Source organism: Porites lutea (assembly GCF_958299795.1).
Source record: "Porites lutea chromosome 5 unlocalized genomic scaffold, jaPorLute2.1 SUPER_5_unloc_2, whole genome shotgun sequence".
Taxonomy (NCBI): Eukaryota; Metazoa; Cnidaria; class Anthozoa; order Scleractinia; family Poritidae; genus Porites; species Porites lutea.
Window position 1 is genome coordinate 55001 of NW_027332289.1, and position 15770 is coordinate 70770.

The following is a 15770-nucleotide window of genomic DNA, read 5'->3' on the forward strand; positions in this document are numbered from 1 at the left end:
AACATCTTCGCAAACAATCCTGTACTAGTTTTTGTAAGCGGCAACATAGTTTCTTATATTAGCGATCATTTTTTGCAGTTTTCCGTCCTGAAATGTACCCCTGAGTTGCCAAAACCTTTCAGTGGAAAAGCGGGCGATTTTCGCATTTTTCAAGTGACTCGTTTATCAATGACCTTGCGCTAGTGAATTGGAACGATACATTACCAACACGAGGAGACGATGTCGATATTTTATTTTCCTCCTTTTGCAGTAAATTTAATAAAATATTGAACAAACATGCACCTATGAAAACATTATCTAAACGGCGAATAAAAAAATTATCCAAACCCTGTATAACAAAGGGATAAGGGCTTAAATAAATATAAAAAATCAATTATTTCTAAGGGGCGACTATATAAAATACAAACATTATTGAAATATGTTATATATACTAACACGCTTAAGCAAGAAAGAATATTAATTTAATTATTTTAACGAAAATTTTACTAACGTAAGAAAAACTTGGGAGGGTATTAATAGGTTACTGAATCGCAAAAAGAATAAAAACAAGACCATAACTACTCTAAAAAACTTTGGCAGTAACACAAAAACCAACAATAATGTTCCTAATAAACATGTTCCTAATAATGTTCCTAATAAACAGTTTACAAGTATTGGAACAAAATTAGCTACAAAGCTCCCAAACTCAGAAAAGCACTTTACTCAATTACTCTGTAAAAACAAATCTCCTCCTTCGTCTTTCTATTTCAACCAATAACTCCTGATGAAGTCAAACTTGAAATAATATGTCAATGCCAGTTAACAAGTCACATGGATTCCATTATTTTCCGACTTTCATTTTAAAGTCTGCGTGTGATAACACAGGTACTCCAAGCTCGAAATATGAGCATTGGCGAATATCGGCAAATTGAAATTGATGTCAACGGGAGCAAGAGACTCTCTCCCACCCAGAGTGTGAGTAGTTTGAGTCTCAGGCCGCGTCGCTATCTTTCAATGGTAACGCAGAGTTTAAGCCAAGGTTCTGTCGATGGCTTCAGACGGGAAAGGTTGCAGAGATTTGCGACCTTTGATTCGCTCTCGGTGCAAAGGCGTCTTAAAGCAAGATAACGAATGGAAAGGAGAAATATCGTGCGTTACCTAGACGGAATTTGGAGGCGATTGGAGCAGTTGGAGCGAATTTACGGCCGTTTTCCTTCGGTGGATCAGTCGGGCCGCTTCGCTGGAGTGCCCAATCTTGGTAAACCTTTATATAGAGAGAAAACCGTTTACGTAAAAACCCATAAAACGGCCATAAATCGGCCCGTGGACCAAACAGGAGAGACGTAACACACATTTTAAGTAAGGTAAGCTGTTTTTATTGAAATCCTTTCATTTTCGTAGGTTACAGAAACAATAGGTTTTTTCCCATACAAATCCTTATATTTCGAATTTTACGCAGCAACGCCGACGTTCGCCGATGCTCATATTTCGAGCTTGGGCTACCTGTGGTAATAATATGAAGGATATTTTAGCCAATATTTTCAATAGGTCGTTGGAGTCCGGGAAATACCCATCCAAATTTAAAATGGCGAAAGTAATCCCGATCTTTAAAGCTGATGATGACTCAGACCCAAACAATTATAGACCAATCTCCTTATTATCAAGTTTTAATAGAGTTTTCGAAAAACCAATGTACACAAGAATGAATTCATTGAGAGATAAAGAAGGAATTTTGTGTTCTTCGCGATACGGGTTTATACAGAAACATTCAACTGAGCATCCCATATTAAACATTGATAATAAAATACAGTCTGATATGGATAATGGTCATTTTTCCTGTGGAGCTTTCATTGATCTCCAAAAAGCATTCGACACAGTAAACCATGACATATTACTCCAAAAATTAGATTACTTTGAATTCCGAGGAATTATAAATGAGTGGTTTTCTTCTTACTTAAGACAAAGAACACAAGTTACTATCGTAAAATCCCAGACCTCTGACTCTTCAAGCATTGTTTGCGGTGTCCCACAGGGTTCTGCGCTAGGCCCGCTACTCTTTATCTTGTACATTAATGATATTTGTTCCTGCTCTTCGAGACTCGGCTTCTATCTTTTTGCAGATGACACGAATTTACTCTATTTACATAAAAACCTTAAAAATCCAGAAAAATAGTAAATGATGAGTTGGCAAATGTTTACAATTGGCTTACCTCAAATAAACTTATACCCCGTTCACACTAACGCTTAAACAAGTTTAAATAATGTTTAGTTAAACCCAGTTTAAACTAAAAACAGTTCACGTCGCACGCTGACGCAATCTAAACATGTTTAAAGCATGTTTAACTAAACAACCTGCAGGAGGTAGTTTAACTTTCGCGCAAAACTAAACTGCTTAAAAATGGCGGCTCCAAAAAAGTTCGCGGAAGAACGTGGGAGGACCGGGAGACTAGAGTTTTGCTCGAAAAATGGTGAGACGAAAACGTCCAGCTAAGATTGAAGTCCTGTACTAGGAAAAAGCCAATATGGCAAGAAATTGGAGACTTTTTAATGGCCTGTGGATATGAAGACCGCGACGGAGAAGCCTGCAAAACCCGCCTCCAAACTCTTGTAACGGCATACTGCCAATACAAAGTCGAACTTAAGAAGAAGGGAAACGCCACACCAAGCAAAAAACCACCATTCTTCGACGATCTGGATAAAATACTATCCAATAAGCCCAGAACACAATCAAAAATTGTCGACAATTCGACAGAAATTGTTACGGCATCATCGTGTGAAGACGAAAGTGAAAATATTGAGATCATCCCGAAGGGCACCAGCGAAAACAACAGCAGTTCTTCTGAAGTATTTCAAGGAGCATGTATTGCCAGGTAATTTGTAGCTGTTTCTCTCGTATAAACTGTAAGTGTCTTTTTTTTTTCGCAAGCGGAAGTTAAAATAGAAAAGTTAAAATGCTACAGGCGTCAACAAAACCTATCCCCAAGGACGCCACGAAAATCTGAAAACAGGATATTCTATTGAGGAACGAAACAATAGTTGAATGATAAAACAAAGAAAGGTTTGTTTTCGACGGCCAATGAAAATGGAGTTTTCCGAGAGCACCTTACATGAAGCACACTTCAGAAACAGCGAAGAAAACTGAAGAAAGGAAGAAAGTTTTCACCGGAAAGAAGAGGAGACTTTCAGCTGCCGGTGGTTTCAACAAAAATCGACCAGGCTTTAGAAGCGTTCATGAATTACCAACAAGAAGCTGACAGGCGTTTTTGGGAGGCAAAGGAACAAAGAGAAAGAAGAGAGGAAGGGAGAAACGACGAAAAGAAGATCAGGAGTTTTTCCTGAAACTGATGCAGGCCGACTCAACAACTGAAATCGTTACTTTCACACAGGTTTGCTCCGTTTATCGAAACTTCATGAAAGCTATTTTATAACAGAACTTGGGACGGAATCCACCAAGAAATTGAGTCTTTTGAATTTTCAGTGGACAAACATCTTGTACCCGAGTAATTTTACTTAAAGAACATTATTGCCTTCTTTTTTTTACATTTTTCAGGGACTAAAGATTTAATCAGTTAAATGAATGTGAAATTTCACAAGAATTATGAGAACACAGGTAAAATTCTGAAAATTTCGTGCGTAAGATGTAATTTTGTAAAATTTGACATTCATTTTCTCAGGCTCCCATAAATGTTCTTTTGTTATTACAGATGACTAATGACATCTTCAGTTCTTAAACGATGTAAAAAAGAATGCAGTATGCTTAAAATTATTCTGGTGGAGGGTTTTTGTCGACTTGAAATTAATATTATTTAATTTCCTGATGGCTTCCGTCTTAAATCTTAATTAATTTTTATTTTATTACTTTAAATGATGAATAAATTTCATCGACAGTCTCTTCTCCCCAGTTCAAGGGATGATAAGCTTACATTAATTAAAGCACAGGTTGAAATAGGTTTTTGGGGAAATATTTTTGGAGAAAAGTGCATTTTTAGATCTGAGTGTGAGTTTCTTTTCCTTCGACTCATTAAAGCTGTTAGATCATTCAAATTTTTAACAGAGTATTGTATATTATAATTCCGGAAAAATGCAACTTGTTTAAGAACATTTGGTAGGAGTTATGTTTTGTGAAGTATACGTACTCCTTACCAGGGGTTTCAAAATGTTTTGAAATAGGCAGCCGACTCTGGAAAAGTAGGCAGCTGTGACAATCAAGATTGTTTGTCATGAGCTGATTCTTATGACAAGAGTAGACAATGACATACTATCAAGTAGCTGGCGAACTCTGGCTGTCACCAGCTTGTTTTGCAATCCCTGCCTTACTATACCCTAGACTTAACATAAGCAAGCTGTTTATATAGACCATCGCTAAAAGCAGATTATTTTGGGAGCATTATTTGTTGCATCCCCAGTATTTGCAAACTCATGAAGTTGTTGGTAATGGCCTTTTTTCAAATAGATTTTTTTTGGTTTTAGCATGTTGCTTTTTTGAAAATAGGATCCATAGTGATATTGAGATCTGAAGCCCATTACTCAAAAGGCCCAGTAACTTTTCAAACCTGGAAAGCTATTTTATGTTTGCTGTGTTTGCATTCAAGAGCAAAGTTTTAATACAGGTAATTTTGAAAATGATACAATGAAGATTCTGTGCTGGTAATCAACAGGTTTTGATTTTAAAATTTGCCTCGAGGTCTGAAAAGTTTCCTGCCTTTTTGGGAAACAGGCCCCTGGCCCTAGCCTGAATTTTCTGATGTTCTCTTGAGTAGCATACTTCCAGTTAAAAAGCAACATGCTATCCACTGGATGAATTTCCATCCACTCAGAGTATGTCACAAAATGGAAATTTTGGTAACAGTTTTCACTATACTTCATTATGTTCAATATGTGATCTTGTTGACAGCATTAGACTGTCTAATGAAATATCATGGTTGCATATGTTAATAATTTTTTTATTATTAAAATAATATTGGTGATGGAATAATACTGTTGGTTAAACCCTCTGATCTTCGGATGGTGTGGACCACTTGTAGCTTCCATCATACAGTTATCTTTTTTCTTTCATCAGTGTTAATGCCCTCTGACCTTTGACGATTGCAATATTATTGTGACAACTACATACATGTAAAAAATAGTCATATACCAATACATATCAACTTTCTCGATCATAAAACTTGACTTTCAGAATTTCCAGGCAGCGTGCCTTGAGTGAATAGAAATTATTATCATCATAATAACACTGATGACAAGCAATAAAAAGTAAATCATATTTAGTTTGTGGTTTGCATTGGTTGTAACACTTCAATAAACAGCTCACATAACTTAAATATAGTGTGGATTATTATAAAGATTTTTTGGAAGGGATAGGACAGAATGTGCAGACCATGCCCTCTCACACAAAGAGAAAACTTTTCAGCCCCTTCTTACATTCATGAAAGAAAAAAAGGGGTAATGGGTTTATAGTAACTGTCACGAATATAGGGACATTCCATGACCACTTTGCCCACTATCAGAAAGTTGATGTTTCGTGTAGTTACTGTACTTTGTGTACTTGTTGTAGTTACTGTAGTTGCTGTAGGTAGGTATATTAAATGTAGTTGCCATAGTTGGTGTAGTTGGTGTAGTTACTGTAGTTAGTGTATTATATGTAGTTGGTGCAGTATATGTAGTTGCTGTAGTTGCTGTAGTTGCTGTAGTTGCTGTAGTTGCTGTAGTTGGTGTAGTATGTGTAGTTCGTGTATTTAGTGTAGTTGGTGTAGTTACTGTAGTTCGTGTAGTTACTTTAGTTGGTGTAGTTAATGTAGTTGGTGTAGTTAATTTAGTTGGTGTAGTTAGTGTAGTTGGTATAGTATATGTAGTTAGTGTAGTTGGTGTAGTTGGTGTAGTATGTAAGTTGGTGTAGTTAATGTAGTGTAGTTGGTGTAGTATATGTAGTTGGTGTAGTTCCTGTAGCTGGTGTACTAAGTGAGGTTGGTGTAGTTAGTGTAGTATATGTAGTTCGTGTAGTTCGTGTAGTTTGTATAGTATGTGTAGTTGGTGTAGTATATGTAGTTGGTGTAGTTGGTGTAGTATGTCTAGTTGGTGTAGTTGGTGTAGTATATGTAGTTGGTGTAGTTGCTGTAGTTGGTGTAGTATGTGTAAATGGTGTAGTGTGTGTAGTTGGTGTAGTTAGTGTAGTTGGTGTAGTATAGGTAGTTGGTCTAGTTAGTGTAGTTGGTGTAGTTGCTGTAGTTGGAGTAGTATGTGTAGTTAAAGTAATTATTGTAGTTGGTGTAGTTAGTGTAGTTAGTGTAGTATATGTAGTTGGTGCAGTTGGTGTAGTCTGTGTAGTTCGTGTAGTTAGTGTAGTTCGTGTAGTTACTGTAGTTGGTGTAGTTAGTGTAGTTGGTGTAGTTAATTTAGTTGGTGTAGTTAGTGTAGTTGGTGTAGTATATGTAATTAGTGTAGTTGGTGTAGTTGGTGTAGTATGTAAAGTTGGTGTAGTTAATGTAGTTAGTGTAGTTGGTGTAGTATATGTAGTTGGTGTAGTTAATGTAGTTAGTGTAGTTGGTGTAGTATATGTAGTTGGTGTAGTTGGTGTAGTTGGTGTAGTATATGTAGTTCGTGTAGTTCGTGTAGTTTGTATAGTATGTGTAGTTGGTGTAGTATATGTAGTTGGTGTAGTTGGTGTAGTATGTCTAGTTGGTGTAGTTGGTGTAGTATATGTAGTTGGTGTAGTATATGTAGTTGGTGTAGTATGTGTAAATGGTGTAGTATGTGTAGTTGGTGTAGTTTGTGTAGTTCGTGTATTTACTGTAGTTGGTGTAGTTACTGTAGTTCGTGTACTTACTGTAGTTGGTATACGTTAGTGTAGTTGGTGTAGTTAATTTAGTTGGTGTAGTTAGTGTAGTTGGTGTAGTATATGTAGTTAGTGTAGTTGGTGTAGTTGGTGTAGTATGTAAAGTTGGTGTAGTTAATGTAGTTAGTGTAGTTGGTGTAGTATATGTAGTTGGTGTAGCATATGTAGTTGGTGTAGTATATGTAGTTGGTGTAGTTGCTGTAGCTGGTGAACTAAGTGCGGTTGGTGTAGTTAGTGTAGTATATGTAGTTCGTGTAGTTCGTGTAGTTTGTATAGTATGTGTAGTTGGTGTAGTATATGTAGTTGGTGTAGTTGGTGTAGTATGTCTACTTGGTGTAGTTGGTGTACTATATGTAGTTGGTGTAGTTGCTGTAGTTGGTGTAGTATGTGTAAATGGTGTAGTGTGTGTAGTTGGTGTAGTTAGTGTAGTTGGTGTAGTATAGGTAGTTGGTGTAGTCAGTGTAGTTGCTGTAGTTGCTGTAGTTGGAGAAGTATGTGTAGTTAGAGTAGTTATTGTAGTTGGCGTAGTTAGTGTAGTTAGTGTAGTATATGTAGTTGGTGTAGTTGGTGTAGTTTGTGTAGTTCGTGTAGTTAGTGTAGTTCGTGTAGTTACTGTAGTTGGTGTAGTTAGTGTAGTTAGTGTAGTATATGTAGTTGGTGTACTTGATGTAGTGGGTGTACTTGGTGTAGTTAGTGTAGTTAGTGTACTATACGCAGTTGGTGCAGTTAGTGTAGTTGGTGTAGTATGTGTAGTTGGTGTAGTTTGTGTAGGAGAGTAGTTAGTGTAGTTAGTGTAGTTGGTGTAGTATGTGTAGTTGGTGTAGTTTGTGTAGTGGGTGTAGTTAGTGTAGTTTGTATAGTTGCTGTAGTTGGTGTAGTATGTGTAGTTGGTGTAGTTAGTGTAGTTGATGTAGTAAACGTAGTTGGTGTAGTTAGTGTAGTTGGTGTAGTTGAAGTAGTATGTGTAGTTAGAGTAGTTATTGTAGTTGGTGTAGTTAGTGTAGTTGGTGTAGTATATGTAGTTGGTGTAGTATGTGTAATTTGTATAGTTACTGTAGTTGGTGTTGTTAGTGTAGTTGGTGTAGTATTTCTACTTGGTGTAGTTTGTGTAGTTGGTGTAGTTAGTGTAATTTGTATAGTTACTGTAGTTGGTGTAGTTTGTGTGGTTGGTGTAGTTAGTGTAGTTCGTATACTTACTGTAGTTGGTGTAGTATATGTAGTTGGTGTAGATAGTGTAGTTGTTGTAGTATACGTATTTGGTATAGTTAGCGTAGTTAGTGTAGTATATGTTGTTGGTGTAGTTAGTGTAGATAGTGTAGTTAGTGTAGTTGGTTTAGTTAGCGTAGTTTGGTGTAGTAGTTGTAGTTAAGTGCAGTTGGTGTAGTTTGGTGTAGTTTGGTGTAGGTGCTGTAGTTTGATGTATTTATTGTAGGTACTGTATTTCGGTGTAGATGCTGTAGCATATATGCCATCTCTCCCAGATACTACAACAATGTCTTGGTCTCCGTACGGGTCATCAAATCTTTAAGAGAAAATCGAGTTGAGCTTCTCTGTGGTTTAATTTGGAATTGATTATGTTATCTTTAAAAATTCGACTTTTCTTTGATTTAAAGTTCGCTTTCTGGGGTATTTTCGCACATATTTCATCACTGACAATCATAAAAGCTAATTGTGATGGTCTGTGCCTCGTGTAAGACTTTATATAATGTCCTAAGCCTATTAGGGACTGGATGGAATTGTGCTTACACCAGCTACACATACTACACCAACTACATATAGTACTCCAACTACACTAACTATACAAACTACATATACTACACGTACTACAGCAACTACAGCAACTACAACAACTACATATTTTACACCAACTACACTAACTACACTAACAACATATACCACACTAACTACACCAACTACACTAACTACAATAACTGCACCAACTCTACTAACTATACCAACTACACCAACTTCACCAATTACACGTACTACACCAACTACAGCAAATACACCAACTTTAGCAACTACACCAACTAGATATACCATACCAACTACATATACTACACCAACTACACTGACTACACCACCTACACATACTACACCAACTACATATACTTCATATACTACACCAACTACATATACTACATTAACTACATTAACTACATTAAAAATACATACTACATCAACTACACTAACTACACCAACTACACATACTACACCAACTACATTACTACACCAACTACACTAACTACATAAACTAGATATACTACACCAACTACACATACTACACCAACTACACCAACTGCGTATACTACACCAACTACACTAACTACACTAACTACTTATGCTACACCAACTACAGTAACTACACGAACTACACTAACTACACCACCTACACTAATTACATTAGCTACACAAACTACACCAACTACACATACTACACCAACTACATATACCACACCAACTACACATACTATACCAACTACAGCAATCACAACAACTACACATACTACACCAACTACACCAACTACATATACTACACCAACTACACAAACTACATTAACTACACATACTACACCGACTACAGCAACTACACCAACTACATATGCTGCAGCAACTGCGCAAACTACACAAACTACAGCACCTACACCAACTACACTAACTACACCAAATACACTAACTACATTAACTACACAAACTACACCAACTACACATACTACACCAACTACAGCAACTACACCAACTACATATACTACACCAACTACACCAACTACATATACTACACCAACTACACCAGCTAGACATACTACACCAACTACACCAGCTACACCAACTACATATACTACAACAGCTACAGAAACTACACCAACTACAGCAACTACAGCAACTACATTTACTACACTAACAACACAAACTAAACCAACTACACAAACTACACTAACTACATATACTACACCAACTACACTAACTATACCAACTACAGCATCTACACCAACTACACTAACTACACCAACTACACATACTACGCCAACTACATATACTACACTGACTACACTAACTACACCAACTATATATACTACACTAACTACACCAACTACAGCAACTACACCAATTACATATACTACACCAACTACAGTAACTACCCCAGCTACACTAACTACATCAACTGCACATACTACACCAACTACATATACTACACCAACTACACTAACTACACCAACTTCACCAACTACACCAACTATAGCAACTACGTATACTATACCTACCTACAGCAACTACAGTAACTACACCAAACATCAACTTACTCATAGTGGGCAAAGTGGTCATGGAATGTCCCTATATTCGTTACGGTTATCATGAACCCATCACCCAATTAGTTTCATTTATCTCGCAATGCTTTGAATTAAGAACCAAATTAATATCAATGAATGAATGAATGAGAACTGTAACGTTTTGTAATGTTTTGTACGTACTAATTAGTTGAATTAGTACTTAAATTTAGACTAATAGCTTTTTCAATACTGCAATTTCTTTATGGTCATGCAAATAAAGCATTTGGTGTTGTTGTATGGAGGAAATTAAATATCAAATCCGTGTTATAAGAAAAAGATTATAACGCTCGGATACTGCCTGAGGTGCTCCAAAAGTCCCATACAATTTACTGTAACAACGTTACAGGAAATTGTATTGGTCTCTTTAGGATACTTACAGTTGAGGCAATATGTGTCCCCTCAAAGGCTATCAGATTGGATTGCTTTACCAACTATTAAAAATAATAACCTGTTCAAAAACAATAGAAAGGTGCATTAATTTATGAGATCAAATGGGCCCTAATTCGCATTGTTTGTTCTTGACTGATACGTGGCTGTGTTTTGCCTGTTTAAAACCGTCGTCTGCCAATTTTTAGCCCCGGGGGGGGGGGGGGGGCTACTCCCCTATCAAAGTGAAGGGGGTGCCAGAGCCTGTCCGAAATTCATTTCCACCCCTAAGAGGTACCAATTAAACAACAACAAATTATATAACTGGCACTGCAAATTTTAAAAGTAATAAAGATAACTTTCGAACACTTTTTTCTCAATGACCTTTTGAAGGTATTGTCATACGCTTCATCCTAATCATCATCATCATCGGTCGGCTGCAGAGCAGGCGACTACGAGCTTCCTCCAGCCACAACGATCCTGTGCGAATTGAGACAGCTTGCCCGGGCCAATCATGTTGTCTGTGTCTCCCAAAAGGTGTTGAATGTATCTGAGAAACAGGGTTCGTTGCCTCCCTGGTTTTCTCTTCCCATGTGGTGGAATATACAGTGCGTACTCCTTGCATGGCTCATCATCAGGCATCCTGAGTACATGGCCCAGAAACCTCAGTTGGCGGGTTCTGACATTTTCTACTAGCGGGGCAGTCTGAGTTAGATCATAAATTTTAGCATTGGACACCCTATCAATTCTCTTGATGTTGAGCAAAATTCTATAACATGAGGTACCAAAGGCATTGATCTCGCTTTCCATTGCTTTCGACAGGACCCACGACTCACAGCCATATAGAAGGACCGTGACACAGGTAGTATTAAATAGCTTGATCTTGCTGGAGATAGAGATGTTAGGGCATCTCCACAGACGTTCCAGCTTCCAAAAAGCTGTCCATGCAAGCCCTTTCCTTCTTTTGAGATCCCCACTTCTAGATGCCATCATGGAGCCAAGGTATTTGAAGTCTTGTACATGGTTGATTGTACTACCATATATTTCTAGTGGAGGCTGTGGACAGCAGGTGATCGTTATATACTCAGTCTTGGGAGCACTGATGACAAGTCCAAGGTCAGCAGCAGCATTGGCAGTTCTGGTTAGCTGGGACTGAGCACGGGAGATGGAGGACTCAAGCAAGGCGATGTCATCTGCAAAGTCAAAGTCATTTAAAACTTTTGCAGGGTACCTAATTGATTTACGAGGGCAAGTCAGCACTCCAGAGTCACCATCTGTAGACCTTAGCAGTAGGTAGTCTACTCAGGTGAATTAAGGCACGGGTCCTCGTTATATGCGGAGTTTTATGATTTGATCTTGTTTTTTCCAGTATCTTCCTTCATTTTAACCTTAAACCGCTGTGTTTAAGATCAGAACCACTTTGGACCTTAAACACTACTTTTTTCAGATCAGGTGACCAGCCACACCTAAAATTATGCAAAATTTGGACTTTGCAGATTACACCACTTTACTGAATGTGACCACAATCGTTTTTCCTTCCATAATATTTCATTTACAGTCAAGTAACCTGAATTAATCGGGGATTTGTGAAATGATCCATTCCTTTGTAATTATTAGATATTTTTCTCTCGTCCCAGTCTCCCTCTTAACAAGAAACGTTATAGTTTACAAAACGTAGATAATTTAAGAAAACCCCGATCAATTCCATAAACTTTGTGTCGATAGCCATTGACAAAAAATGAATTAAATTACAAGTGTTATTTATAAAGTGGTGTAAATTTGGATTGAAATAAAAAGTCAAAAATGGGTGTGGCAAGTCACGTGACAAAGATAATACATTAGTAATAATGAAAAATGAACGCTTATGGGGAGTAGATATTGAATTTAAAATGTCTATGCGAAAGGTAAAATTCCCTTCTAAAACAGACCACCCCCCTCTAAATTTGCATTGTCCCATTCCTTAATTCACCGGAGTACAAGGATAATAAAAAGAAATGGAGCTAATACATCACCCTGAAGCACTCCTGTGGTAACAATAAATGGTTTGGAGATACTTCCATCAACCATCACTGAAGTGCTAGAGTTGGTATACAGCACCTGGATTGCGTTGACCAAGGTTTCTGGGATGCCATAATGACGTAGAACAGAGAACATCACAGACCTATTGATAGAGTCAAATGCCTTCTTGAAATCCACAACGGTGGCAATCAATGGGAGTTGGTGTTCTCTAAAGCCTTCCATGATTCTTCGCAAAATATGGATTTGCTGGGCGTAGCTGCGAACCGGACGAAAACCTGCCTGGTTCTTTCGTAGCAGAGGGTCCAAGTTAGGTCGAATTCGGTTAAGGAGAATTTTGTTATAAACCTTGGCAGCAATCGACATTAGAGTTATTCCTCTGTAGTTTGTCATTTGAGACAGATCACCCTTTTTCGGTAGGGGGATGATGACATCATCCTAATAATGCGTATCAACTCTGGCAGCAGTCATTTTAGGTTTTAGAACCCTAAGCGGTACCAATCCACAAATTTAAACCCCTAAAAGGTACGACGAGCACCCCCGTCACTCTTATAGGGGAGTACCGCCCCGGGATTTTTAGTTGAAAGAAAACAAGCAAAATCGACGAAAGTACAAGGATCTTGTCCCTTTAATGATAAACACCTTGTAATATAACACCTTCTTTACTTTTGTTTCTATTTAGAGTTGGAAACGTAAAGAAAAAAGCCATTTATCATGCCCCGTCACCGTGTTCTGTGCGTTGGTCTCATTGCCCTTGATCTCGTCAGCACCTGTCAACGTTTTCCGGGTGAAGACGAAGACATTCAAGCCATATCCCAAAAATGGCAGACCGGGGGAAACGCTTGCACCAATGCCAAGGTGCTGACTCAGTTAGGGATGCAGTGTGAGTTCCTTGGTTCCTTGTCAGGCGGAGTTGAATCAGAATTTGTCTGCAAACACCTGCGTGACCGTGGAGTGTGTTACAGTAGCTGTGTTCGACATCCCGACTGTGGTACTCCAACTTCGTGTGTGACGCTGAGTCTCGAGACCGGAAGTCGAACAGTGGTGCACGCAAGGAATAACCTTCCGGAGCTTTCAGTATCCGCCCTCGAGAAAATCAACCTGTCGAACTACGACTGGGTTCATTTCGAAGGTAGAAGAAATGAGGAAGAAATTGTGAAGATGATTGATATGGTAGAACAATGGAATTCCAGGCTCACGCACGAAAACAAGATTATAGTTTCTGTGGGGTTCGAAAAACCGCGAAAAACTCTCCTACCATTGCTAGATAAAGCTGACGTTGTGTTCATAAGCAAAGATTTTGTTCGATTCGGTGGTTATTCTTCAGCCTCAGAAGCTGTCAAATCCCTGCGTAATAAAATCAAACCTGGTGCCACCATGATTTGTGCTTGGGGAGACAAAGGTGCAGATGGTGCTGATCCCGATGGTGATGTCAAACACAGCGATGCCTACCCCCCTGAGAAGGTCATTGAAACTCTTGGGGCCCCTAGATACATTCGTTACTGGCGCTATATACAGCCTCATAAAAGAGTCCTCGGTTGAACACGCGTTGATCTTTGCCTGCCGTTTTGCGGGGTTCAAGTGTGGTGTGGCAGGAAATGATGGTCTCGTAAGAGTCTTATAATTACCAGAACAGCAACTGTTACTAAGGGTACCCCTAATCGTTTAAAGTATTCACTGTTTTCTCTTTTTGCCTACCCTGAGTGCCGGGTTCTTCTTCTTCCGTGAAAGAGGGAGCTTTTTCTAACCGTGAGCGCAATTTATTTTATCTTAGAAATATCGACAACGGACCTCTAAAGCCAGGAAATTTTTTGTCATGATACTCTAAAACCTCTGCCGCTCCGAAATTCAACTAAGCATTTATTGATTCGCAGACACTTTAAACTTATAAATTATCGTCAGTTTTGTTACAGATCTTTATGAGGTTTCTGACTATTGTTTTTCTATCTGCACACATTTTAACTGAACTCTAATCTGTAAAAAAACAATTTTTTTCTGAAAACGAGAACCAGAGAACACTATTTTGTTATAATTAGAGGAAACTTTGGTTGTAATAAGATGAAAATTGAGCAGTTCCTTGTTTTAGTTTGGATATTTTGTCACTTGATGTGGTACTGGTATTAAAATTATAGTCAATCTTCATCTACTTCACAGTTTTTTGACTTTCTATTTGGCTTTCGATCTCTAACCCGGTTCACAATGCTTCCGGGAATGAATGAAGGATGATCATCGCAGTTATAGGCAACTTTTGCAGTTGCGAAAAGAAAGCCTGAAAAAAATTCAGGCTTGTACGGGATTCAAACCCTTGACCTCTGCGATATCGGTGCAGCGCTCTATCAATTAAGCTAACAAGCCAACTGAGAGCAGGTCGTTGAATTGGTTCGTTATAAACCCGTGAAAGGATGATGATGATGAAGTTATGAATATGAGATGGGGGCCTTACATGTACTTAATCTAGCAAAGACGCTGTATATTGACCGACAATGTACAGAACGGGGGAAGCTGTAGTGTTAACTATTACTAGTACCAGTTTTAGCACTGAAGCAAACGTACCAGCTCAGCGGTTTTTTGCGGTATGGCCATTACCTTACCCATGCGCTCAACCATGTCACCCTAGCAGTGGGAGCCATGGACGGCTGTTTCGCCCTTATTGGGTGCCGGGATATACGCGGAGTTAAAAGAGAGTCACGAGAAGAGAGCTAAGGGAAGCAGCTAGATTGTGTAGTTTAGGTCAGTTCTGTATGGTACTGAGTAATTCGGTTCAATCGGTTACTTTAAGTGGTTAATAATTAGACTCTGCAGGTTTCTAATAATGTTTGTCTTCTTCAAGGTTTATATGACAACTCTATTGATTACCCCCTTGTTTATTTTGTTGCACAGTTTCATCGTGTAGGGATCTTTTTCACAAGAAAAACTGTGCTTGTTTTACCCGTCTGAGTGAGATACGCCATCCAAATAAGCGATTTATCAGGCACACCTTCCGCTGAAACCCTCTCCTCCGCCCCCGGGGAGAGGGGAGGTACTCCCTATGATGGCCTATGCGGGAAGGCTCCGACTGAAAGGGGTACCTTTTTTAGCCTTCAGGTATATGAAAGGGTAGGGGTTTCACCAGTTGAAGTATATCAAATAAAGGGTAAGGAAATCTGTCATTTGGATCTGTGAAAGGGCAAACAGATGAATTTTATGGCTTTATAAAGTCGAGAAAACGTTTATTTTTGTGACTGGTTCCTATTTAAACGACAGTGCATTTA

At 38.5% G+C, this 15770-nt stretch overlaps 1 protein-coding gene and 1 pseudogene across 1 annotated transcript; one reads left to right on the plus strand and one right to left on the minus strand.

Annotated features, from left to right (window-relative positions):
- Positions 1-10929: 10929 nt before the first annotated feature.
- Positions 10930-12912, minus strand: LOC140925389 (uncharacterized). The gene is made up of 2 exons (XM_073375363.1): positions 12516-12912; positions 10930-11696 (listed from the first exon to the last, which is right to left on the minus strand). The coding sequence occupies exons 1-2, from the start codon at positions 12910-12912 to the stop codon at positions 10930-10932; spliced, it is 1164 nt and encodes a 387-aa protein (XP_073231464.1).
- Positions 12913-13201: 289 nt separating this feature from the next.
- LOC140925390 (ketohexokinase pseudogene) lies at positions 13202-14143 on the plus strand (annotated as a pseudogene).
- Positions 14144-15770: the final 1627 nt, after the last annotated feature.